The sequence below is a fragment of the Adiantum capillus-veneris genome, chromosome 4, assembly GCF_014529385.1.
Source record: "Adiantum capillus-veneris isolate H3 chromosome 4, ASM1452938v2, whole genome shotgun sequence".
Taxonomy (NCBI): domain Eukaryota; kingdom Viridiplantae; phylum Streptophyta; class Polypodiopsida; order Polypodiales; family Pteridaceae; genus Adiantum; species Adiantum capillus-veneris.
In genome coordinates this window covers 37,842,909-37,868,562 of record NC_140934.1, presented here as the reverse complement: position 1 = coordinate 37,868,562, position 25,654 = coordinate 37,842,909, and the positions used below count along the sequence as shown (strand labels likewise).

Sequence of the window (25,654 nt, the reverse complement as noted above, 5' to 3'; positions counted from 1 at the left end):
TGGGACATGTTGTCCCATGCTTCATTTGGGCCCATAGGTCATATTTGACCTTCAAAGACTCTCTCTCTCTATCTCTCTCTCTCTCTCTCCCCCCCCCCCCCCCCAAACACACACACACACACACACATGCATGAGCCTTACAATGCCACAACAATATAATACACTTCGGTGGAGAAAGTATCTTGGTGTGGATCATAATAGAGCCCAAAAGAAAGACAAGCGACTAATATACTAAGCTAAGATTACAACACTTCTAGAATTACAGCACTCAGTGATGATGCGTATAGACATATGCACATATTTGGAGGACAAAAACAGAAAGCACACTCTGTTCTTGTTGTCTCTGCAACAATGGATAAGAGCCGGGTGTACAGGCTACGGCTCCAAAGCCTGTCATCTGCCATCTTTCATCTCTCCGTAACATCAGGTTCAAGATCCCCACACAAGCTTAGTGTGCGACTAAGCTCTAGGCGATACTCCAAGCCTCTCATGTGATGGCCCAACAACATACACCTGAAAAATTGTTGAAATATCATTCATGAACCAACTTAAAACAAAATAAACACAAAAGGATAATCCAGTGTCAGCCCAATTGATTATGAGGGCGATATGTTTATCCTCAGATTGTGAGTTCAACCCCTTGCTGGTGCAACCAGAATCATGCAGTCTTGTAAACGTTGAATGTGTATTGTAACCTGCCCACGCTCTTTAAGAAAATGTGTGTGTCCTCATCGACTACTTGTCTACCTTCTAAATTGCCAAATTTTAACAAATAAATGTACATGGATGTAGAAAGGTTGCGTTCAAAGGAGGCATGCAAATTTCAAAGGAAGTGATAGAAGCTCAACTGTTCCCAAAACAAAACAACAAAACGATATGGATAAGGGGGGAAAAGTTCCATTCACCAAAAGCCCATCAATTGAGTTTTTAGGACATACCAGAAAAGCAGCCTTGCAAGATGATCCCGACTCACAATCACTGCAGATTGAGATTGCAGGGGCGATGAGCTTAGCTTTTTGATACTCTCATCTTCCCAGGGAGAACTCAAAGAACTGACCGTCCCATTATCAAGTTGAGTGCCCTTCTGCTGGAGCTTAGTTGCAGGACTGTCCAACAATCCATTTATGACTTCTTGAATCACCTCTTCTACTTCTGGGGAAGTGGGTTGTGATAATTCTGCTACCTGAACGAGGTATAGCATGAATTCCTCCAAATTAAATTTCGACGCGTACAAAATGTTTCTGCAATTGCACGTATATGAAACATTACCTTGTCAGGTGATAAACTTCTCAAATAATCCAGCAGGTCATTTTTTTCTTCACCCACCAAGCTCTGTACTTGTAAGCCAGTATTGATTTGTTTGCATTCTTCAAGCTCCTAGTAGCACAAAAACCATAATCATCTAGCTGAGTACCTTAATCAACATTTGTGAAAATGTAATTCAAGAGGTGTGTGTGCGCGCTCACACAAGCAGCCACCAAGTTTCCTCTATTGTCTACTTGGAGTTAGCCTCCCCAGATTTTTCAAGTATAGGGCAACACGTGGGCACCTTCTTTGATAATATCATTGGTTTCTCCAAGTCCGAAGCAGAGCATGGAGAGCACTTTTCAGAGCACTAAGAGAACACAGATTCGTGATTGAAGGCAAGATGAGAGAATTTTTTATTCAAGAGATACACATCTTAGGGCATATTGTATAGCCTGAGGGTGCTAGTATGGATACGGTTGAGGCTGAGGCTATTCGGAATCGGCCACCGTACATAGTTTCTTGGGATTGTGTTCTTACTATCAAAGGTTATCAGAAGTGCAGACATTTATTTGCCGTTGCATGCCCTTACTAATAAAAGTGTACCATTCACCTAAGAGCCTACTCAGATTACAGCATTTGATAGACTTAAGGAGAAGTTGACTACAGGACCTCTTTTGATAATTCCAGACTTGCAGAAGTCTTTGAGGTTTACTGCGATGCATGTGGTCGCATTTTCGGAGCGATCTCAATGCAAGAAGGCCACGTAGTGCTACTGAAGCAAAAAGGGTTGCAGAGATTTACAAGAAAGAACTCTTCGCAATGATACATGCTTTGAGTCAATGAAAGCGTTATTTGAAACATGCAGATTTTACAGTGTACACGGATCATCAGAGGTTTAAGTACTCATTGAGAAAAAGGCCCACAATCAAAAGCACAAGCGGGTCAATTTCGAACAAGGCATTGAGTTGATGCTAGTAGGAATAAATGAGTTGAGCACGACCCATGGGTCCCTGGATGCAATCTCCAGGTAGCCCTCATCATTAGAGCTCTTGATCCCAGAGAAAGAAACGAGGCATGAAAAACCCTAAATGCATAGATGCAATGCTAACACAGACTCCTTTACAAGAAAGCATTTGCTTTCCTGAAAAGCAACTCGCTTTTTCAGAAAGCAACTACATTCCTCAAAGCTTACTCAGAACCCGTCTTCATTCAAGTGCTTGTCATCTCTTGTGCACAACTCTATTCAATTCGGAATCCCTCCCGACTATTAAATATTCCCTTTCCGATGCTCTCGTCATCCACACCATGTGATGCATCAAAAATACCCATCATTTCGTGTTACAGGTTTGGACACTCCAAGTGAGAAATCGATAGCAACATACAAACAAAAACTGCAAAATCACTGGACTAGGAGAGAGAGAGAGAGAGAGAGAGAGAGAGAGAGAGAGAGAGAGAGAGAGACGGAAGTTGGAATGGTGGAGTTCTGTCCCAGCTGCACTAGCCCCAAAGACTAACGCCCCTTGCGGTATTTCTTTATTATTATTGCTTCGCAAAGGTACAACTCTCGAGGGTCCAACTCTCTCCGAGAATCTGCGTATAGATGCTCTACGGAAGAGTGGCCTTCAAGACTCCAACTCTCTCCGAGACTCTGCGTCTACATGCTCTACGGAAGAGTGGCCTTCAGGACTCTTTTAAACTTACAAGGGATCAAAGGCAGAGCCCAAAAGCATCGGCGTGTTCCGCGTTTTACGACGGTAGATTTTGGCAAGATTTCTGCGTGGATTTTGAGAGAAGATTCTTTTGGGTGTTTGTGCTTTTAGAACCGGCAAGGTTAGAGTTTTACAATTCTAACCCCCTAGGCCCCACAGCCACGCCTTTAGTTCTTCTTGAGTTCAATTTTCCTTGTCCTCTCGGACTATTTCTTTCCACTTGGGCACGCCACATCACCAACTTGTGACATTCCCCCCTCTTGAAAAAAACTCCCACTGTTGGCACCAAAACAAAGAAGGTTAGAAAACTCCAACTTCATGCAAATGGTAAAATGCCACTCATGCAGTAGTGCCAAAACTGGCTCTAATATGGTACTATAGAACCATCTTTGGTAGTCTACCAAACTTTAAAAATCTAGAGTACCAAAATGTCATGTTGGGTAGCCAAAATGATTCATTTCTACCTTCTTTGGTACAATATAGAACCAATACACAACGAAGTGGGTTCTTCCATATTTGGTATTGTCTATACGCTTTTGGTACTATGTACAACCATTGGCATGTAGGAGAGTACCAAATTGGGTAGTTCAAAGATTTCAAAATAGCCAAAGGACAAAAACTTTCTTCAGTAGACACTGACTCTATGTACCCCTGCACTAGACTCCACAAATCCAACACTCCTACAAAGACATCAGTCACATTTCTATCGAGGGTCTTAGATACAACCATGATCATTGTAACATATTTAGCAATCTCATCTGAATTGTGTTGATCTTCTCACGGATGTCTTGATCTACTAAATCTCGTTGTTACTAACAGATTCATATCCTTTCTTGTCACATTTCAAACAAACCATGCCCATGATCATCCCCACAAGACGGTACACTCACAGAGCATGCAATTCACAAAACTTAGTTCACACTAAACAATGTTTCAATCATTCAATCTAGCCATCTCATCTGTCACGAGGACGTGGTAGCTATTAACTATGTCACGAGAACGTGGCAACTGCTAACCTCAGTTGTTGGTTTCTTTCCAATGATTTTTGTTTTATTTTTTAGACCCTCTTTTTGAAGTTGCAAATGGTCGGACATTGTATGGCCAATGTGAACGGAATTTTCACCCGCCGACGGGAAGTTGGTCGGCACTGGAACTCGTATGGTAAGAGGATGTCTAGGCTCAGTTCAAGATCAAGTAGGTCCCCCCGTCGCACTTAGCAAGTTGGTGGATACTAGGAAGTGAACTCAATAGAGGCATAAAGTCAAGGTGGGATCACCAGCAGAAAGTATCCGACAGTTGGGCCACATTGCACTTTTGGATGCGGTCCCAATGAGGATAGATGGTCAGAAGACCAGAGGGAGCCCAACGGAAGCATCTCCTAAAAATTAGGGAACTGCTATTTTGGGCCGTGAAATGTGTTCGCGTCATTACCTTCGGTATGACAAGGGGAACATTCTACAACTCTGCCGCGAAGTCAACTGGACAACCAGTCGGGAGATTTTTAGGCGGCAACCCCGAAACGGGAAAATGCCTGTAAACGCACCAAGTGGCACATTTCTGTGCACTTTTCTCTTGCATCAAGAAGTGGCGCTGAATTTGTAGCTGGGAGACTCATTTTTCAGCTTTTGTCACAGGTTAAGAGCTATGGAGTGCTCTCTTTCCCTCTCATGTACAGTGTGGTGCTAGGAGTGATGCCCTGCACGCTAGACACTGCTCTCTCTCTCTCCCCTACGTGCAGTTATGTGATGCCCCACAAGAGCCTCTTCATTTGACTGATGTACAGTTGTGTGGTTTCATGCTTTTGTGTCGAGGCAAGAGCCTCCTTGAGCAGGAACACGGGTAGCTAGCTGCTACTCCAAAGCAAGCATTGGTGAGGGTCATAACCTCACCCTACAAGTGCGTTTTCAGCGCTGTATATGCACTGTAAATTGACTGTTTTTCAGCCATGCGGACGCCAGAATGGTTGGGAATAGTGCTCCACTGGCAGAGGACAGTTAGGGGACTGTTTGGGGCTGAAAATAAAGCAAAAACCAGTAAATACAGCATGCTGAATTTATTATTTTTGGGCAAGAATGAGAGGGTCTATGCCAATGGAAGTCAGTTCAAGCAGGGGAATTGGTTTCGCGCAAATTTTGGGGCTGTTATGCTGCCGAAATTTGGCCAAAACAAGTGGTATCTAAAGGAAACTGGTAAAGGATTCCCAGGACTACTTTGTAATTTACACTCTCAAAGTATAAAGAAATACCGAAAGGGCGCCAATTTTGGGGCCTACGGGTTGTCCACGTCTGCTCGGAGCATGCCATCTTCCGAGCCGTGTGTGCTTAAGTGTTAATTCCCGTCGCAGGTTTCCTTTGCAGGTTCTCTTTGTGTGTGTCTAACGTAAAGAATTTTGGGTGAAAGCCAAAGCCTACCGCTCCACGGGCCGGTTTCATGGTTCCATTGCTGGGACATCAATCACTTTTTCCTCAAGAAGTGAGCCTCGGTTGTTTTGGGTAAAGACAGAGTACAGGAACGCGGGATCACACTATGGCTGACAAAGGGAAGGGCATTATGGAATAAGGTTCCTCTTCGAAGGACAGACAAGAAACTGCTATGGTGTTCGAGATTGGCGAGAGCTCACGGCCACGTCACTCTGTACCTCCTGTTGATGTGAATGTCCATCTTTTCGCAACAAATTTGTTGTTTCTCCTCTCATGGAATGTCATATGATTCTCGGCATTAAGTGGTTGGCACGATCCATAAATTAGTTGGCAAGAAAACCCACTCACTCTCTCACCTGAAGGTGCGTCTCCCGTGGTCATTCGCGGTGAGCAAGGCCTCCATTCTTTACCTCTCATCTCTCATGTGCACGCAAAGCATGAGCTACGACAAGGAGCTCAAGTGGCATTCATTTATGCCACTCTAATAACTCACGACCACAAGACTCCAAAACAGTAATCACGTTTGTTTAAGAAGTATGAGCATCTCTTCTCGCAGGATGATCTTCCACCCGGTCTCCCTCCCGAGCGTTCGAAGGTTCATCGCATTGTACTCATGGAAGGAGCACAACCCGTCAGCAAGGCTCCTTACCGCTTGAACAAGTCTCAAGAAGAAGAGTTAAGAGCAACAACTCACTAAGTTAGTGGCCAGGGGATTCATATGCACTAGTGTAAGTCCTTTTGTTGCTCCTATTTTGTTTATCCGCAAGAAAGATGGGTCTTCTCATTTGTGTGTAGATTATAGGCCACTCAACAAGATGACAATCAAGAACAAGTTTCTGATGCCTCGCATTGAGTATATTCTCGATAGACTCAATAGAGCTAAGGTTTTCAACAAAGTAGATCTCAAGAGTGGATACCATCAAGTGAGGGTATTCAAGGGAGACATCTACAAGACTGCCTTCCGTGTCGTGCGAGGACAGTGGGAGTATGTTGTTATGCCTTTCGATTGACAGGTGTCGTGGGTACTTTCAACCATCTCATGGTAGGTCGTTTTGGTAACATGATCGACGTATGTGTGTTTATTTTTCTAGATGACATTCTCATTTTTTTGCATCATGGGAACAGCATGACCGGGATGTAGAGAAGGTTTTAGCCCGTTTGGATGAGTGTCAATTGTATACTACAGCTAAGAAGTCGGAATTTTTTCTAATTGAGGTTATGTATCTGGGTTATATCTGTCACAAGACGGGCACCACGTGCCAATAGCAAAGAGCAGACTGAACAGACTTTTAGCACTTCAATAACAATTGAACTAAGATATAGAGAGAGAGAGAGAGAGAGAGAGAGAGAGAGAGAGAGACGACATGCGACACGGAGTGGCGGAATTCCACCCCATAGAGTATTGGCCCCAAACCTTGGCGCCCCTTTCGGTATTTCTTTATATTGCATCAACTCAGTACAAGTTGGTACTCTAGACTCTACTCCTTCTCTAGGAAGCATGCCAGAGAATGAGCCCTAGCCTCATATTTAAAGGCCGTAGGCCCCAAAAGCAGTTTTACATGAAAAGCCTTCACACTCAAAAGCTTATGGTCCAAAAGCAATGCCAAAAAGCTACCAGCGTAATTTACGGATAAAGTCCTGCCACGTCAACACTGCCAACGTGAAAAGCGGAAATCCGTACAGTTCTGTCACGTCAACAGTCAACGGAATTTCCGAAAATATGCCACGTCATCAATTCCAACGCTTCTTTCTGTGTGTGTGGCTCCTGCTTTATTTCAATCCTTTACGTCACTTGGGGCCCCATCGGACGGGGTCCCCATAAGTTGGTAGGACTTCTTCCTCTATTACTTGTTCATCTTAGGGTTTAGGCCCCTCGACCGGCATCTGTAAGTTGGCTCCATTCTTTAGGGCTTTGACACGTCAACAGTTTGTGACATCTCCCCTTCCTCAAATAGAATAATCGTCCGCAATCATAGCATATCTGCAAAACAACTCAAGCTAGCTCAAAAATTTCCGAGGGACAATCAATTTGCTCTTTTTGTTAAGGAGTTAGCTTCTCCTATCGGCTCTTTTGATCAAGGAGTTAGCTTCTCCTTTCATTCAAATCGAAACTCTTGATATTCCGACGTAGTAAAATTAGCCATCACACCCAGACCGTACTGATCTTCCATGAGTGTCTTGATGCACTAAAATTACATACCCAGGCAATCTCATCCAATTAGGAATATTCAGTGATTGGCACATCACAATGCAACACAAATGCTTACATATGCATGTTACAAGACACAACAAACAGCGCCGTTGAGCACTCCCTCAAGACAAACGGTCTGCGGTGTGAAGCTACTCAACGACTACCTCGTCACTCCCCCTACAAATAACCTAAAAAGGTCGGGGCCATGAGCTCAAAGGACTGTACAACCAAACGCTCCCCAGACCACAGTCTGCACCGCTTGGAGGTTCAAGCATACAACCAAACGCTCCCTAGCATCGGCCTGCATCGTTCGGACGTTTTCTAGCATATAACAGAACGCTCCCCAGGCATCGGCTTGCATCGTTCCAAGGTTCAAACAATACCAAAACAATATTTCTCACTTCTTCGCCCGGGAGTAAAATCACCAATCATTAAAACCAGGATTAAAACCAAAGTCAAACAATTCAAATCGGCACCAAGACAGGTTCAAAGTAGATACCATCTATTTCAAACAGGATCAGCAAACAAGTTCTCAAACAGATTCTCAAACAAAATTCAAAAGTATCTAACTAGAAAACAACTAGAGAGGTCATTCAAGGCTTTGTTCGGACAACCGAACTTTGAGGACAATTGGCTTGCCCTTCTGCATCACGGTGATGGTTCGGTTCCGAACCTTGAGAGTTGCATCATTCTTGTCGTGCCAAGGCATACCAAGAGAACGTCGCAATTGCCCAACTTCATAATGTGGAAATCGGCTTTTCCATGATAATCTTGTATAATCATTGGAAGTGCACCAATGAGAAGTACCACTTTCTGAGTTTGCCCCGTGGCTAGCTCAGATTCAATTTCTCCACCCTCTGCATCATAATCAAAGTGCATCTGCTTCAAGAATTCTAGTGGATGAAATTCTCCATAGCTCCGGGGTCAAAGAAAATAAGGGCTTTCAAGCTGTTGACTTTTCCATAAGCTCTGCATAATTCATTAAAACTCTCGAGGTGTATACCATAAATATCGGGTACCAGTCCAATAGCAGGTCTAGCCTTCTTGGTCGGAGGTGGCCTCGGGGATCTGTCTGACATGGGAGCAGAAGGTTACACTGAGGACGTCGAGACTCGCTCAGGACATGTATTGAATGTATGCCTTGTTTGGAAACATTCGAAGCATCGGCCTTCTTGTAACAAGGCGTCTTGTTGACGTTGTGTTAGGCGAGGCCGTTGAGGTTGTTTCTCACGGGATTCCAGAGAATTTGTTCGTTGTTGCCGGGAGTTCTAGTTAGTGGCCGGAGGTTCTTCTGTGGTAAACTCCAACTTTCCTTTCACGAGCTTGTAGCCGACCACGGCATGGTCCATAAGCTCTTGCATGGTAGAGACTTGCTTGGAGAGACAATATTCCTGCAATGGTGATGGTAGTCCAATGGTGTAGCGCTCACACTGGTCCTCCAAGGAAATGAAATTAAAGAAAGACACCGGAAGGTACACGTCGAGAAACCTTTGGTTATAGTCGTCCATGGTTTCGGTGGCAAGCATTTTCAAGTTGCCCCACTCTACCAAAATCCGGACTTCAAACATCGAAGTCATGTAACTACGTGCAAAAATTGTCTTCAAAGCTTGCGAGGCCCTTGGAGCATGCAGTTGTGTCGCGATTGAACTCCACCATTGCATAATATTATCTTTAAGAAATCCTGTTGCTCGAGAAATCTTGGATTCTTTTGTATAGTTCCCCAAAGCATAGAAGTTGTCGAATTGCTGTAGGAACTGCAATGCTTTCTTGCGATCTTTCACCCCGGAAAAAGTGAAAAATTTGAATGTCCTGCCGCCATCTTTGAAATCTTTCGGTTGGTTAGGCGCATATCCCGCGTATGGATAATAAGGGTATCCATATGGGCTCCAACCATTGTAGCCTGGTGGCGGTGGTGGTAGTGGAGGTGGGGGCAATGGCGGTGGCAAAGGCGGTTGCACTGGATCGGGTCAGATGGCTGCACCATATTCCTGTAACTCCCTCGATCGGAACAGACGGCTGAGAAGGTTGCCGGTTGGAATCTCTCGTACTTTCTAATGCCCGAGGAGGAGGTACCATCTGGGGCATCAGAGGGGTAACATGTAGTTAAAAAATTGTTGAAAACTTTGCAGCATCGGAACATTCTGTTGAGGATGCCACGAAAGAATGTCGTAAAGCTCGTTGAGCAAAAATTGCGAATATTCTGTTGAATCCATGAATTCCAAGTCTTGGGTTCTTTATGGCTTATGCCCTGTAGGACAGAGCAATGAAGACGAGAGCGCGCTTGATGTGCGATGAAGTAAGGGTGGGAGTAGCTAATAAGTCCGGGGACGGAGCACGAACCTAAAATTTCCAATGAGCTTTGCAAGTGCGATCTTGCTCTGTCTGCTCTTTGGTGGGACTAGTATGCTTTCAGAAAAGCACACGCCTGATGCTCTGACACCACTGTCACAAGACGGACACCACGTGCCAATAGAAAAGAACAGACTGAACAGACTTTTGGCACTTCAATAACAACTGAACTGAGAGAGAGAGAGAGAGAGAGAGGGAGACGACGCGCGACACGGAGTGGCGGAATTCCACCCCAAAGAGTATTGGCCCCAAACCTTGGCGCCCCTTTCGGTATTTCTTTATATTGCATCAACTCAGTACAAGCCGGTACTCCAGACTCTGCACCTTCTCCAGGAAGCATGCCAGAGAATGAGCCCTAGCCTCATATTTAAAGGCCCTAGGCACCAAAAGCAGTTTTACATGAAAAGCCTTCAAACTCAAAAGCTTCTGGTCCAAAAGCAATGCCAAAAAGCTGCCAGCGTAATTTACGGAAATCCCTACACTCCTGCCACGTCAGCACTGCCGACGTGAAAAGCAGAAATCCGTATAGTTTTGTCACGTCAACAATCAGCGAAATTTCCGAAAATCTGCCACGTCATCAGTTCATACGCTTCTTTCTCTGTGTGTATGGGTCTTGCTTTATTTTAATCGTTTATGTCACTTGGGGCCCAATCGGATAGGGTCCCCATAAGTTGGTAGGACTTCTTCTGTTACTTGTTCTTCTTAGGGTTTAGGCCCCTCGCCGGCATCTGTAAGTTGGCTCCATTCTCTAGGGCTTTGACAAGTCAGCAGTTTGTGACAATATCATTTATGCAAATGGTGTCAAGTTGGATCCCACCAAGTAGAACAAGTTCGTAATTGGAATTTGCCCAAAACAGCATATGACGTGCATTCATTTTTAGATTTGTGTCAGGCGTGTAGTTCGCATATAGAAAATTTTAGCTCAATCAAGGCACTAACAGAAGATGTGGGTTCTTTCTTAGGTGCTTCCTTAGGACAATATCTTTTCATGTAACCCTTACTGCGACACTGAAAACATCTTTCCTTCTTTTCATACACGGTTGTGTCACGTGCGCACTTCACTTGCGCTACGTGGACACGCTTCTGCCATAGTCTAGCATGAGTCTTAGCTTAGGACTCAACCTGGCACCTTTGTGAGCCTCTAGCAGGACGTGCATGTCCAGGCCGCTCACACTTGCATACCCTCTCTTGCACAAGAACAATCATTTCATTATGCAGGCATTTTACCGCGTGAAACACCTCTTATAGGTCATTTTATTAAAAGTGACTTGGAATTCCTTTTGTAAATTTGTTGGGATGCTTGCCCTACCGAGCATATAATTCCTATAAATGAAACCCATTGGGTACTCAGTAGAAGCAGAAGAAGCATGGACACAAAAAGGGCAGGCACCACAGCAGACCGGCAGGCATTATCAAGCTCCCCAACCTTTTCTAAGCAGTTCAGCCCAACGTTTCCAGCATCAGTAAATCAGCGTTTTCAGCCATCAGCCACCAGCATTTTAAGTTTCAGCCCTTAGCTTCGCCGGACCACAACTCCCCCTTGCAATTCCTCGCAGCATTGACCAACCAGTAGTAGACCAGCCTGGCGTTTTCAGTTTTCAGCCAAGACAGCCAACGTTTTGCATTTTCGACAGATCAGCCTAGCGTTTTTGCATTTCAGCCCGAGTTGCACGGTTGCAGATTCAAGCCGCAGTACCGCCACGGTAGCAAATCCCTAGCAGAACATCTAGCGTTTTCAGTTTTTAGCCTTGATGCCGTCGTCGTCGACACCATCGTCGTCGTCGTCATCATCACAGATCCCTATCTTGACGACAACTGTAACATTTAATGGTCTAGTAACTTGTGTGTAGCGGAAAATAACATAGACATAGTGAGCATTTCATTACAATAGCTTCCTAATGAGCATAGCAAGAGTGCTTGGATGGAGAGAGCAACAAAAGCATAACACCTAGTTAGATAGGCATGAACAATACTTCAAAAAGAGAGAGAAATTAAGCTATTGACAACAGTTGAGGACCAAATTTACATGGAGCCGGTCCCCCCTCCAAAAGGCTTTGTATTATAGGTTTCCCCCATCAAGGGAGACATTTTACAATACAATACTTCGTGTTCCTTCAATAACTTGCTGGTGCAATGAACATGGAAGCTTCAAGCACCAAGCTCACACTTATAAAACAGAACATCAATTCCCTCACTGTCTCAGACCCAAGACCTCACACACCTTCGAAGATGGTGAGAGCTAGCGGGGTATGAGAGTAGATCGAGAGGAAGAAGGAGTATTCTTACGAGAAAGAAGTATGTCTCCTCACATAATCACTCACAATAGCTTAGCATAGCTTAGTAATTAGCATGGTAGAGGAGATGAACTTCACACATGAGCTTGTCTAAGTGTGTAAGTGAGAATGCCTTGCAAAAATCAACCCCCTCTCTCTCTTGGTCAACCCCTCTTGCTAATTTGCACATGCTGGCATCCTATTGGATCCTGCAAAGCTTAGCCAATGATAATTAAGAAGCATAAGTGATAGCCTTGTGACATGTATCCCCCTTTCCCCTTTTGTGAGAGCTTTAGGTATTTAAATAATGCAATTAAACTCTCATTGAACCTCTTAGTCTTCTGGCCAATGAAATTAGGCAAGCCATTGGGCTGTTGAATGCTCATTGGACCCCTTGGGAGACTGTCCAATAGTCTTCTAGAGAGCTTAATTTCTATTGGTTCTTTTATCAAGTATTTTTAAAAGAATTAAACTAAGTTTACTCTGGCCTAATTCTCATTAGTCCACCTCTATGGCCATCCAATAGGATATAAATGCACCTTGGGGGCAACTGGGCTAGGGAGCTAACATGTGTCCACTATGCCCGTAGTCTAAAGGGAGCTTGCAAGAGTGTTTCTCTCTCATCCCCTACTAAAAGGGCTCGCCCCCTCAAGGATAGGGATGTGGAAAGACTTTTGAGTCTTCCCACAAGCATCCGATTTACCCTAAGCTTGACCGTTGGACATAACCTTTGAATTTTGGAACCTTAGCATTTTGGAAGCCTTAATGGGCTGAACCTTAGGGTCTTTGAAGCCCATTGATGCACATTGCTCTTCTGCAGATGGCCCCCCTTTTGGATCCCTATTTTACCTCCTTCGGATCCCTACTGTGACCGGTCTGGCAACCTAACCAATATTCTAGATTTTTCTCCCCTGGTACTTCCCCATATTAAATGATCATTTTAGCATGAGAAAATCATTTAAGAGAATTAGATATCAGTTATTATGACATTACCTCTCTCTCAAAATCATAGTCGTCCTCGACTATGAGGTAGAGAAGACAAAGCCTAGTCATTAGTCCTTTTTCTAGCGGGTAGAGGATCCCTATCTTACCCTACGACATCATTCCAGGAAGGGATGACTAATCCATTTGGCGCTTGAGAGCCTAAGCTGCCACAAGCATGTCTGCGCATTAGTCCTATCAATCTTCCATAGTAGAGTGAGAAGCTCTACTTGGTTTTTGAAAGACGTCGTCTCCGCAAACTTGATCCTAAGCATGCATACTTCTTAACATTTATGCACAATTTTAAAAAAAGAGTCTTATAAGACAAAAACTTTATTCATTTTAAACATTTTTACATTTGCTTACTCTAGGGAACCATTGTAAGCATCGACTCCTTTAGTTGTATGCCTTGTATCCATCTAGCATCTTCAAAAGGATAGTTCTTAAACTTAATAGAATACCGTCGGATAATCTTACCGCCTCTCAACACCTTGTCTTCATGTGGGAGAATGGACTCGAGCTACAACACCTCTTCTTGGTCCTCAATCTGCGGTGGGTCTTCGATAGTTGGTTCTTAAGGTGGCTCTCCTTTGTAAGGCTTTAGTAGGCTCACATGGAAAGCATTGTGTATGAGCCAATGACTCGGCAATTTAAGTCGATAGTGTAACAAACTTGGACACTCCAAGTCAAGAATCTACCGCGACAGCACCAAATAACCACTTCAAAACAGCTCACAATTCACAATTGATTTACACTGGCCCGGTGGAGTTCCGTGCCTAGAGATATTGGCCCCAAAGACTGGTGCCCCTTTCGGTATTTCTTTTTGTATAATCTGAGTTCAAAGTGCAAGAGTGCGGGCAGGCGCTCACACTCAGACTCTGCGTCCAGATGCTCTGAGTTGTGAGAGGCCTACCCGTATATTTAAAGGTTAGAAGGGTTGCCAAAAGTAGAGCCCCAAAAGCTGAATATCAAAAACTAAAGCAAAAGCTTTCTCTGACTCTCATAATCTTTCTCTCTCTCTTCAGAGGGAAGAAAAAGAAAACAAAGCAGTTCTCTCTCTCTCTTTTCACATGCGTAGAAAAAGCAAAGAGGCTTTTTCTCTTCAATTTGTGTCGCCCAAAAGCTGCCAGCTTTTTTCCGCAAATAGCGCCGCAAAACACGGAGACTGACACGTCAGCATGTACGGATTAGGGTTTGCTGATTTTTAGGGTTAGGTTTAGGGTTAGGGTTTTTAACAGAATTAGGGTTTTTGCAGTTAGGGTTTTCGAACAGCCACGTCATCACTTTGTGACATACCCCCGCTCTTGAAAGCATTGTAATCGCCCTCGATTACGCCTGCAAAACAAACAGAAGCCATAAACTGTCTTAGCAGACACTGACTGTTAGTACCTACGTACTAGGAACACACATCTAGCACATGCACCAATCAACAGTCCTCACAGCACACGACATCACAGGACATCACATGACATTCAACATTCATTCGGATCTTAGACCATGATTTATCGGCAATGTAGCTAGCAATCGCATCTAGATCCAGTCGGGACCTCATCGATGCTCGATTGACTAACCCCTATTGCAACCATGTCTATTCGAGATCAATTAGACCAAAATGTTGCAGTCATTTCGTCTATCAGTTCCTGCACTTAAAAACAAGTCAAGAACAAATCAGTTTCATATTCAGGAATTCCATTTCATAAAATCATACAGCAGAATATTGTCAGCTCTCAGTATCCTTGAAGGTCAAAGAGACATCAGTGACTCTAGTATCAAAATCGAGGCATCTGTTGACAAAGGAGCGGAGTAATTCTCCTCTTGTGCATCCCACTGCACTAGATCTCCGGCTAAGCTGAATTCTGGGTTCCATTTGGAGTAGACTATGCTAAACCAAAAGCTTCGAGGTAAAGTTTCACAATCTGAGTATCTGCTAGGTCCTCCTCCTCCATCCACTTCGCATCCAATGCATGATAGTTCTTGAACTTAACCAAGAACTGCCTTCGGAATTTACCTTTATTCTTTGTCCTTATGTGCCAAAATCTGTTCAGGAACAAGGATCTCCTCGTTTTCTTCCACTTCGGATTGCTCATCAGGCTCTCCGTCATCAGGCACATCAGCCTGAAAAGGTTTCAAGAGACTCACATGGAAGGCATTGTGAATCCTCCAAGTGTCAGGCCGTTTCAGTCGGAAGGAGACATCATTGATCTTTTCAGAGATCTGGAAACGTCCGTAGTATCGAATACTAAGCTTTGGAAAAAGCCTTTCCTTTCCCTTCTTCTTTCTCAGGCGTGCCTTCTCAAAACGTAAGAGCACCCAATCATCCTCCTTCAATTTCAAATCGCGACGATAGCGATCCGCTGCCTTTTCTCTGTCGTTCTTGAGATTTCTGCAAAACCTCGTGGGCCTTGGCAAAAGCCGTATCTAAGTCGCGCGTATACTCATCCGCTTCAAAAATCTTATCTTTCGTGCTTAGGAAGGGTGGAACCTTCGCAGCACCTTCAACAATCTCAAATGGCGCCTTCCCGTCGAAGAGTGTATCGTGTTATTGTAGGCAAATTCCACCAAAGGTAGATACTTTTCCCATTGAGTCTTCTGATCCGAGATATAAGACTTCAATAAATCTAAAACCACTGAATTGGCAATCTCAGATCGCCCGTCAGTCTGCGGGTGGAACGATAACGAGAACTGCAACCGCGTGCCAATGTTCCCCAAATTGCCTTCCAAAACAAACTCGTAAATCTGGGGTCCCTGTCGAAGACAATCGTCTTAGGCATGCCATGTAATCTGAAGATATGGGCCACAAACAATCTCACTAAGTGATCCGGCTTAACTGTGTTCTTCACTGGAATGAAATGAGCCTGCTTGCTAAATCTGTCAATAACAGTCCAGATACCATCATGACCACTCTGTGTTCTCGGGAGATCAAAAATGAAATCCATCGCAGTACTTTCCCAAGGGCGGGTGGGTATGGGCAAAGGCTGTAACAATCCCTGTGCTTTATAACTGTCAAACTTGACCTTCTCGCATACCACGCAATTGCGCACAAACTCTTCCACATCCTTCTTGAGTCTCGGCCAAAAGAAATATCTCTCTACCCTTTCATGGTGGTAGCAATGCCGCGGTGACCCGTAAAAGGTGGACAGTGGCATTCAGTCATAACCTTTTCCCTCAACGGCTGTGTAACGCACAACATGGTTTTTCTCATCAAGTAGCCATCCCGAATGGAATATCTTGCTACTCTCTCCCCATCCCGTATCCGTGTGAAAACGTATGCAAAACCTGTATCTGTGGCATATTGGTCGACCATTTCCTCGAAGGTCCTATGATGTATCGCGGAAATAGCCAGAACCAAGGCTTCCGAGACAAAGCATCTGTCACCACATTCTTTTGTCCCTGTACATGGACAATTTGGAAGTGAAACTATGACTGGAGAGCAACACGGTGAAGTACTAGGCTGGACAAGACCCTTTTCCAAGAGGTCTTTCACTTGGATCATAATCTCTTCATTCTGTGCTCGGCTCACACGGTAAGGTGGCCTGTTCGGTGGTGTGCTTCCAGGTATCAGATCAATGGTATGATCTTCAGTATGATCTTCAGGATGAGCAGGTGGTAACTCGCCTGGTAGGCCCTCTGAGAAGCAATCGGCGTGAGAGGAGAAAATCTTGGTGTTCTTTATCAAGTTTAGACATATTTGTCCTATCCTCATCACTCAACTCTTTCATAAAGATCGAGTAAACAAACAGACTGGATTTCATTAATTTAGAAATGGCCGAAGCCAATACAATAGGGACAGACTCGCCCTTCAGTTTAATGTCAAGTACAATGGTTCTGCCCCTCTCTGTAGTCAATGTCGCTTTCCTCGCCCTATAGTCGACCACGGCATTGTTCTTGTGGTACCAGGGAATTCCCAAGAGAACATCACAACCTTCCAAAGGCATTATGTAAAAGTCCTCATGCCCCAAATACCCCTGACAATGCAACCGAAGTTTGCCAATGACAGGTGTAATGGCTACGTCCATGCCGAGTGCCGCTAGAACTGCCTCCACAAGTGGTCCCATCCGATCGGCAATGATCTCGAGCCGCGCCGCCAATTCCGATGAAATGAAGTTGGCCTTGGCTCCTCTATCAAAGAAGATCAGGGCCTCTTGGTCTTTCACTTTGCCCCAAGCTCAGCAAAGTTTTGTACTCTCGTCCATTGTGTTGGGATCGGTACCCACACAATCTAGAACCAGTCCTGTTTTCATCTTGCCTTTTCTTCCACGTTCCTCAGCTGCTCTCGAACTCTCACGCCTTTCGTCATCCTTGTCGTTCTGTTCTTTCTGTGCCTTTTTTGGGCACGTTGCGGAGATATGTCCATGTTCCCCGCATCCAAAGCACTTTCCCTCCCTGATGAAGCGAGCTCTCTCCTGAGGAGTAAGCTTGGGTCGAGCATCCTTCTTTTCTGGGTTGCTCTTTCTCTTTCTACTTTCATTTGCTGAAGTCTGTTCGGCTCGTTGTGTCATGGCCTCATCGGTGGGGAAGGTCAAATAACCAGAGTGAATGGCAAAACCCCGTTTCGCACAACTCATTAACTCTTGAATAGAAGCTGACTTCTCTTCCAAACAGTGATCTCGGATCTCTGTAGGTAGACCCAAGCTAAACCGCTCAATCTGTTCTCTGAACGAGATCTTCTTGAATGAAGAGGTGGGTAGAAAAGAGCTTCAAAATCTCTCGCAATAAGCGTCCCACTGTATCTTTCTTGGTCATCCGAAGATGGTTCCAAGCAGCTCGTATATCGCGTTCATACTCTTGAGTCAGCCAAGAAGAAATAAAAAGCTTCTTAAATCTCAGCCATTTAACTGGCGCAGTCTTGTTTAATAGAAGCGTCGACCACCAAGTTCGAGCATTCCCCTTAAAGTAAGAGGCAGCTCTCCAAATCTTAAGAGTGCTCTGAGTAGCGTCCTCCCGCGAAAGCGATGTCAAACTGCTGTACAAAAGACAAAGCCTTCGAAGCATCTCTATATCCCGAAAACGAGTCAAATTTAATTGACTGTCCACCTTCCTTAAACTCTCGGATCTTCTTGCTTTTATCTTCCAAAAAGTCATATTGGTTGGCTTTATAAAAACTCTTCTTCTTTGCATAAAAGTTGTTATCGTCAGAGTTTGAATTGTCTGTAGACGAGTCCTCTGTAGAACTGTCACTCACTGGACAAGATTTAGACTTCTTTGCCTTTTTCTTGCCCTTTCCGAAGCGTTGTTTCTTGCTTCGCTTTTTGCCTTTGCGGTCTTCTTCGCTCGAGTCAGATGAGCTAGAAGAACTGTCAGAAGAAGAAGAAGAAGAAGAACTAGGTACTTCTTCAAATCGAACACGCTTCTTCTGTTTCTTTGCCTTTTCAAATGTCGACTGATGACCCAAATAACCGAGGAAGTCAATGCCCTTCTTCTGCTTTTTGCCATGCTTTTTAGCTTTGCTTTGCGCGTCAAAAAGCTAAGCAATCCATACATCAACCACCTCTTCTAATTCCTTCTCTGAATACTTCTTGTGAGCAGAAGGTTTCTTGAGAGCGGGTTTCGGGGGTGGTGTTGTGGTTTTCTGTCAGTGCTCATGCACTTCTTGAAAAGAAGTCTCGCTCATATATTTTGCAAATTTTGGGTCCTTCGCAAAATTGAGCATCATCTTTGCTGCATCCCCAATCAATTAATGACGCTCCATCTCTCGACGCTCCGCCTGAGTAGGCCAAGGCGGGCCATACTCCTTGCCGGAATCTTCGTTGTGATCCCTTACTGCATCTCCGGATGCAGAGGGAGTCGACTGATCCTTGCGTGAAGCCATAGGTGCCGCGGAAAAAAAAAGATGGGATCGGATTTCCCATAGAAGAGAAATCGGCCGTGCTCTGATACCATTGTAACAGACTTGAACACTCCAAGTCAAGAATCTACCGCGACAGCACCAAATAACCACTTCAAAACAGTTCACAGTTCACAATTGATTTACACTGGCACGGCGGAGTTCCGTGCCTAGAGATATTGGCCCCAAAGATTCGCGCCCCTTTCGGTATTTCTTTTTGTATTAATCTGAGTTCAAAGTACGAGAGTGCGGGCAGGCGCTCACACTCAGACTCTGCGTCCAGATGCTCTGAGTTGTGAGAAGCCTACCCGTGTATTTAAAGGTTACAAGGGTTGCCAAAAGCAGAGCCCCAAAAGCTGAAAATCAAAAACTAAAGCAAAGCTTTCTCTGACTCTCATAATCTCTCTCTCTCTTAAGAGGGAAGAAAAAGCAAACAAAGCAGTTCTCTCTTTCTCTTTTCACATGTGTAGAAAAAGCAAAGAGGCTGTTTCTCTTCAATTTGCGTCGCCCAAAAGCTGCCAGCTTTTTTCCGCAAATAGCGCCACAAAACACGGAGAGTGCCACATCAGCATGTACGGATTAGGGTTTGCAGATTTTTAGGGTTAGGTTTAGGAATAGGGTTAGGGTTAGGGTTTTTGGCAAAATTCGGGTTTTTGCAGTTAGGGTTTTTGGGCAGCCACGTCATCACTTTGTGACAGATAGGCCATCTCATTGATTGGTCTAAGAATCTGGAAGGGACCATAGTACCTTTTTGCTAATTTAGCATAGTATTTTTGGTGTCCCATAGGATTCTTGCCCGTTGTGTGCCTTAATCGAGCCTTGGGAAATTTAAGCAAGACCCAATCATTTTCTTTAAAGGCTTGGGCTCTTCTGTGCTTATCAGCAATAGCCTTTTGCCTTTGCTGTGAGATAGAGATAGCATCCTTAATCTTTTGGAAAGATTCTTGTAGGTCTCGGCTATACTCATCTGAACCGAAGGCCTTCCCATGTACAGGGACTTTTGAATCTTCCCTCAATTACCTCGAAAGGTGCTTTTCCCGTGGAGATATATACAGTATTATTGTAGGCATACTCCACTAACGGTAAGTACTTCTTCCATTGGGACCTTTGATCTACTTCCATTACATAGGCTTTTAGTAGATCAAGAATTATTAGGTTAGCTATTTCACTTTGGCCATCCGTTTGAGTGTGATAGGCCGAAGAGAAGTTTAGCCTTGTCCCTAAATTCTCAAAGAGACCCTTCCAGAAATTACTGGTCATTCTGGGATCTCTATCCGACACTATGGGCATTGGCAAGCCATGGTACTTGAAGATTTGTGATATGAAGAGGGTTGCCATTTGATGGGCTTTGATAGTCTTTTTCATAGGTATAAAATGAGCTTGTTTGCTGAATCTGTCTACTATCGTCTATATTCCAATTTTGCCATGGATAGACTTAGGCAATCCAAAGATAATGGATATGCTCTCCCATGGTGAATTAGGGATTGAAAGGGTTGAAGCAATCCAGGTTGCTTCTCTCTATCAAACTTCGTCTTTTGGCATACCACACATTTAGAAACATACTCTTGTTCGTTTGCTTTCATGGCAAGCCAATAGAAATATGTTTTTATCCCCTTTAGGGTAGACTGAATCTCTCTATGCCCCGCATAAGGAGGAGCATGAGATTCATACATTACTTTCTCACGTAATGAGTTAGTAACGCATAGTCTATTGCCATAGAGAAGATAACCATCTTGTAAGGTAAATGGCTCCTCTTTCTACCCTAGTGCAAGGGCTGAAATCACATCTCTAAAATCGGGATCAATAGCGTACTTATCTATCATAGAAGATAGATCATTGTGAGTTGCTATGGAAACCGCATTCACTCTCGGGCGTCTTGAGAGTGCATCGGGCCATCGGCTACTTGATCATGCTTACCAGCAATGTGAACAATATGAAAATGAAATTGCGAAAGGAAATTTGCCCACCTCGTTTGTTTGTCGGAGAGCTTGGTCTGCGTCATGAAGTACTTAAGGCTTTGGTGATCCGTCCGCAGAATGAAAGGAGTCCCCAATAAATAGTGCTTCCACGAGTCTAAGGCATGTAGAACTGCGAGGAGTTCCTTTTCATATATGCCTAGAGTTTGCTCAACAGGGTCGAGCCTTCGACTTTCGAGCGTCACATTGGACCTCAAATGGCTTTGAGAGATCCGGCAGTGCAAGCACAGATTGAGAGATAAGCTTTTCGAAAGCATTGTTCTCCTTGGCAGGCCATGTATACCTAACGTTTTTCTTTGTTAGGTCATGTAATGGTCCCACGATTTGTGAGAACTTTTCTATGAAGTCTATAGTATGCACACATACCTATAAAGCTTCTTAGTTCATGTAGATTCCTTGCCATCCTTTTATTACCTCTAGCTTTGATGGATCCATTTGGATGCCATCTTGAGAGATAATGTGACCTAAATATTGAATCTCTTGTAAGAAAAATTCACTTTTCTTTCGATTAAATATAGAGTTTATTCTCTTGTAAGACTTGAAATATCACATGGAGATGTTGCTTGTGTTCGTCTAGTGAATTAGAGTAGATGATTATATCATCAAAGAACACTCCAGTAAAGGTTTGGTGAGGCCTGAACAGCTTCTCCATCAAGCGGTTGAATGTGGCTGGTGCATTGGTCAAGCCAAAAGGCATGACAATGTATTTGTAAAGACCAAACGTAGTGCGAAATGCGGTCTTTACAATGTCTTGATCAACTATCCTTATTTGATGGTAGCCACTTTTTAGGTCAATCCTGCTGAAGTAGGTCGAACCTTGTAGCTTATCAAATAGGCCTTCTACCCGTGGAAGGGGAAACCTATTCTTGATAATGATCCTATTTAGTGCTCTATAGTCAACACACATACGATATGTGCCGTCTTTCTTTTGTACTAATAACACAGGTGAACAAAATGGAAATGAGCTAGGCCTAACCATGCCCTTCTCAACTAACTCATGCACTTGCCGCATAATGTCCTCTTGTTGAGCTTGAGAAACTCTATAAGGAGGTTTACTAGACGGTGAACTTCCTGGAAGAAGTTCAATTGCATGGTCAGCATTGCCTCGTTTAGGAGGTAGTTCACAAAGGATGTCGTCAATAAAGACATCTTGAAATCACTTGAGAAAATTGGATAACTCTAATTCCTTGTGATTGTTTATATTTTTTTGCTAAAGCATTAGGTTCATTTTGAGAATCTTTAACAAAAATCATGTACACGGAAATAGAGCTCTTTATTGACTTATTGGAAGTTTGCGTATGTACAATGGGTATGGTGTTACCCAACTCCTTAGCATCTATGTACATATCTTTTTCCATGAACCTAAAGTAGATTTGCCTTTCAGGGAATTTAACATTGGCAGCCATGCAATCAAACCATGGTGCCCCTAGGATTACATCCTCGTGCTTGAGAGGAGAGATAAAGAAATCCTCCTTGTCCACATAGCTTTGGAATGGAGCCTCAATTTCCCAATTAAGGGAGTGACTCAGGCTTCTTGCTCCTTGAAAGCACCATCGGCGGATAGGACATCTCCCATCTCATAGGCTTGGATGCCTAGCTTGGTGGCCAACTCTGTGGATATGAAATTGTGAGTAGAACCAGGGTCAAAGAGAATAAAAGCATCATGTTCTCTTACCTTCCCCCAAGCATGGCATAGAGGAGATCCTTTGTGGTGAGCATCCTCTTCTTGGATTTCGACCAAGGTAGCTCTAGGAGGCTCATTTCGTGTATTCTTGTGGGGACAAGCATGATAGCATGCCCTAGCTCCAACTCCCTTCTCCTTAGCTTTATTGTTGTTGGCGTTGCCTTTAGGAGACTTTTGGACAGTGTCCTTCCCATTAGGCTCGTTATTACGGTCCTTGTTCTCCGTGGGCTTAAGATTTCTCTTAGCCCCTTGTTGGAATTGATTCATGAAGCCACCATGGTATGGTGTATGACCGCAGATATGGTGTGTGGCCTTTGGGAGTTGACATACTCTGCCATATCTTCACTTACACTCGCACAAAATTGTTGTTTTTGCTCTCCAAAATCATCTTTTTGAAGACATTGGCTTTGAGATGTAAGTCCCAAAACTTTTCTACATATTTATGAATAGAATCGTAGGGAGAGAGCTTCAAGCTTCGCCATTCAGTGAGTACTTTGTCTTTGGCATTGGTAGCCAACAGCTGCTTCATGATAGAAGCTCTTAAAGCTTTCTATGTTAGTGGAGCTTCACCGTTTGCCCGTAGGCTAGACCACCATTGCCTGGCGGACTTTTGAAAATGCATAGCTTAGAGGACTCTGTGAAGCCCTCATCTCCAAACGTCGCATCGAATTGTTGAATGAAGGCCAAGGCCTTGTCCGTAGCACCAAAGGTGTCATCGTAGGTAAGGAAAGAGATGTTCTTTCCTCCCTCTTTGAACTTTTTGAGCTAGGACTACCTCTTCCACGCGGCATAGGATTTCCTATGGCCTCTTCTTTTTGGTGGTTCGAAAGTTTCACCATCACTTTCTTCAGAAGAGGAAGAATTTGAGGAGGATGGAGAAGAGAGTGACCTCTTTCTCGAATTATTCTTCCCTTGTTCCTCCTTGTCTGCACCATCACTTTCTTCAGAAGAGGAAGAGGATAAAGAAGATGGAGAAGAGGGTGACCTCTTTCTCGCCTTTTTCTTCTCTTGTTTTCTGTCAACCCTCTTTGAATTATGGTATAGAGAAGTGTGCGATGGTCTTCTCCGCTTAGGGGGTGTTGGAGAGCGTTTTGCCCGCCGTCTTCATGGAGCCATCTTCGCCGAGGTGACAGGAGACTCACTTCTTTCTCATTCTTTCTGTGAGGGCTCTATCATTGAAACTTGATTTCTCCTTTAGGAAGGAGATACGTCGTCAAGTAGTAGATTTTGAAGCCCTTCGTACAGATCCTCTTCTTCTGCCCTTATCGGAGAGAGGTCTCTTTTGGAAGTCTCACAAGGAGGCTTCCTAGGTACTCTCTCTTCTTAGTGGGGAGTCTGGAGTCTGGAGAATCCCATGCGCACGTAGTTACCATTGCACTTCACTTTGGAGGGACGGATTGCCCATGGCTTGTTGAAGCCTAGAAACAAGGTAATTAACCAGCATAGGGGTATCATTAGTAGCCTATTCATTAGCAAAAGCAAAGCTATCAACATTAATATCACTCTCTTTACTATTGTAGCCATTCTAACAACTTTTAGGTGTAAAATTTTTAGGTGTACTTTGGCACTTCAAGCCCTAGTTGCTACTCCTCTTAACCCCTTTAAAAAGGACTCAAGCTCCTGTACCCGTGGCTCGAATATCATTAATTGCAAGGAATAGAAGAGAGGGTCTTTCACCACCAAAACAGTATCGGCTCCTATCAAGCTTCTAATAGCTCAATAGTGGTTAAGCCGTAGGCAAGCCGCCCCCGTAGGACTCCACTATTAAGACCATAGCTCTCGATGGTGATGCCCCGTTATCTGCACGAAGCAGGTGCACTGCAAGTCTGAAAAATCCCTATTCTACTTACTCAATTGCAATTAATAATACCAACCATTTATAGTTAGCTTGAGAACCTCCCTTCTTGACAAAGAAAAGAGTAACCTTGTGCTCTGATACCAATGTAACATTTAATGGTCTAGTAACTTGTGTGTAGCGGAACATAGTGAGCATTTCATTAGAATAGCTTCCTAATGAGCATAGCAAGAGTGCTTGGATGGAGAGAGCAACAAAAGCATAACAGCTAGTTAGATGGACATGAACAATACTTCAAAAAGAGAGAGAAATTAAGCTATTGACAACAATTGAGGACCGGATTTACATGGAGCCGGTTCCCCCTCCAAAAGGCTTTGTATTATAGGTTTCCCCCATCAAGGGAGACATTTTACAATACAATACTTCGTGTTCCTTCAATAACTTGCTGGTGCAATGAACATAGAAGCTTCAAGCACCAAGCTCACACTTGTAAAACACAACATAAATTCCCTCACGGTCTCAGACACAAGACCTTAACACACCTTCAAAGATGGTGAGAGCTAGTGGGGTATGAGAGTAGATCGAGAGGAAGGAGTATTCTTACAAGAAAGAAGTATGTCTTCTCACATAATCACTCACAATAGCTTAGCATAGCTTAGTAATTAGCATGGTAGAGGAGATGAGCATGCATTGGAGCTTGGCTCTTGGTTGAATTTGCATCATAAAGCCAAGAGTTGTTGGTGTAGGCCTCCCTTCTCACAAGCTTCGAGTAGATTATGAGCTTTCCATTAAAGCTTGAGAAAGAGAGATAGTCTTCTTTACTTCACACATGAGCTTGTGTGAGTGTGATAAGTGATAATGCCTTGCAAAAATCAGCCCCCTCTCTCTCTCTTGGTCGACCCCTCTTGCTAATTGCACATGCTGGCATCCTATTGGACCCTGCAAAGTTTAGCCAATGATAAGAAGCATAAGTGATAACCTTGTGACATGTGTCCCCCTTTCCCCTTTTGTGAGAGCTTTAGGTATTTAATAATGCAATTAAACTCTCATTGGACCTCTTAGTCTTCTGGCCAATAGGAATCAGGCAAGCCATTGGGCTGTTGAATGCTCATTGGACCCCTTGGGAGACTGTTCAATAGTCTTCTAGAGAGCTTAATTTCTATTGGTTCTTTTATCAAGTGTTTTTAAAATAATTAAACTAAGT

The 25,654-nt window shown here is 43.9% G+C and overlaps 1 protein-coding gene across 1 annotated transcript in view; it reads right to left on the bottom strand.

Annotated features, from left to right (window-relative positions):
• Nucleotides 1-200: 200 nt before the first annotated feature.
• LOC147458994 (uncharacterized) overlaps nt 201-25,654 on the bottom strand; it is a 48,228-nt gene continuing 22,774 nt past the window's right edge. The window contains exons 4-6 of the mRNA XM_086510389.1: nt 1,270-1,377; nt 939-1,183; nt 201-513 (exon numbers count right to left, since the gene is read on the bottom strand). Coding sequence (XP_086366515.1) covers nt 408-513; nt 939-1,183; nt 1,270-1,377 — 459 coding nt within the window. The 3' untranslated portion in view covers nt 201-407. The remainder of the gene's footprint in view (nt 514-938; nt 1,184-1,269; nt 1,378-25,654) is intronic.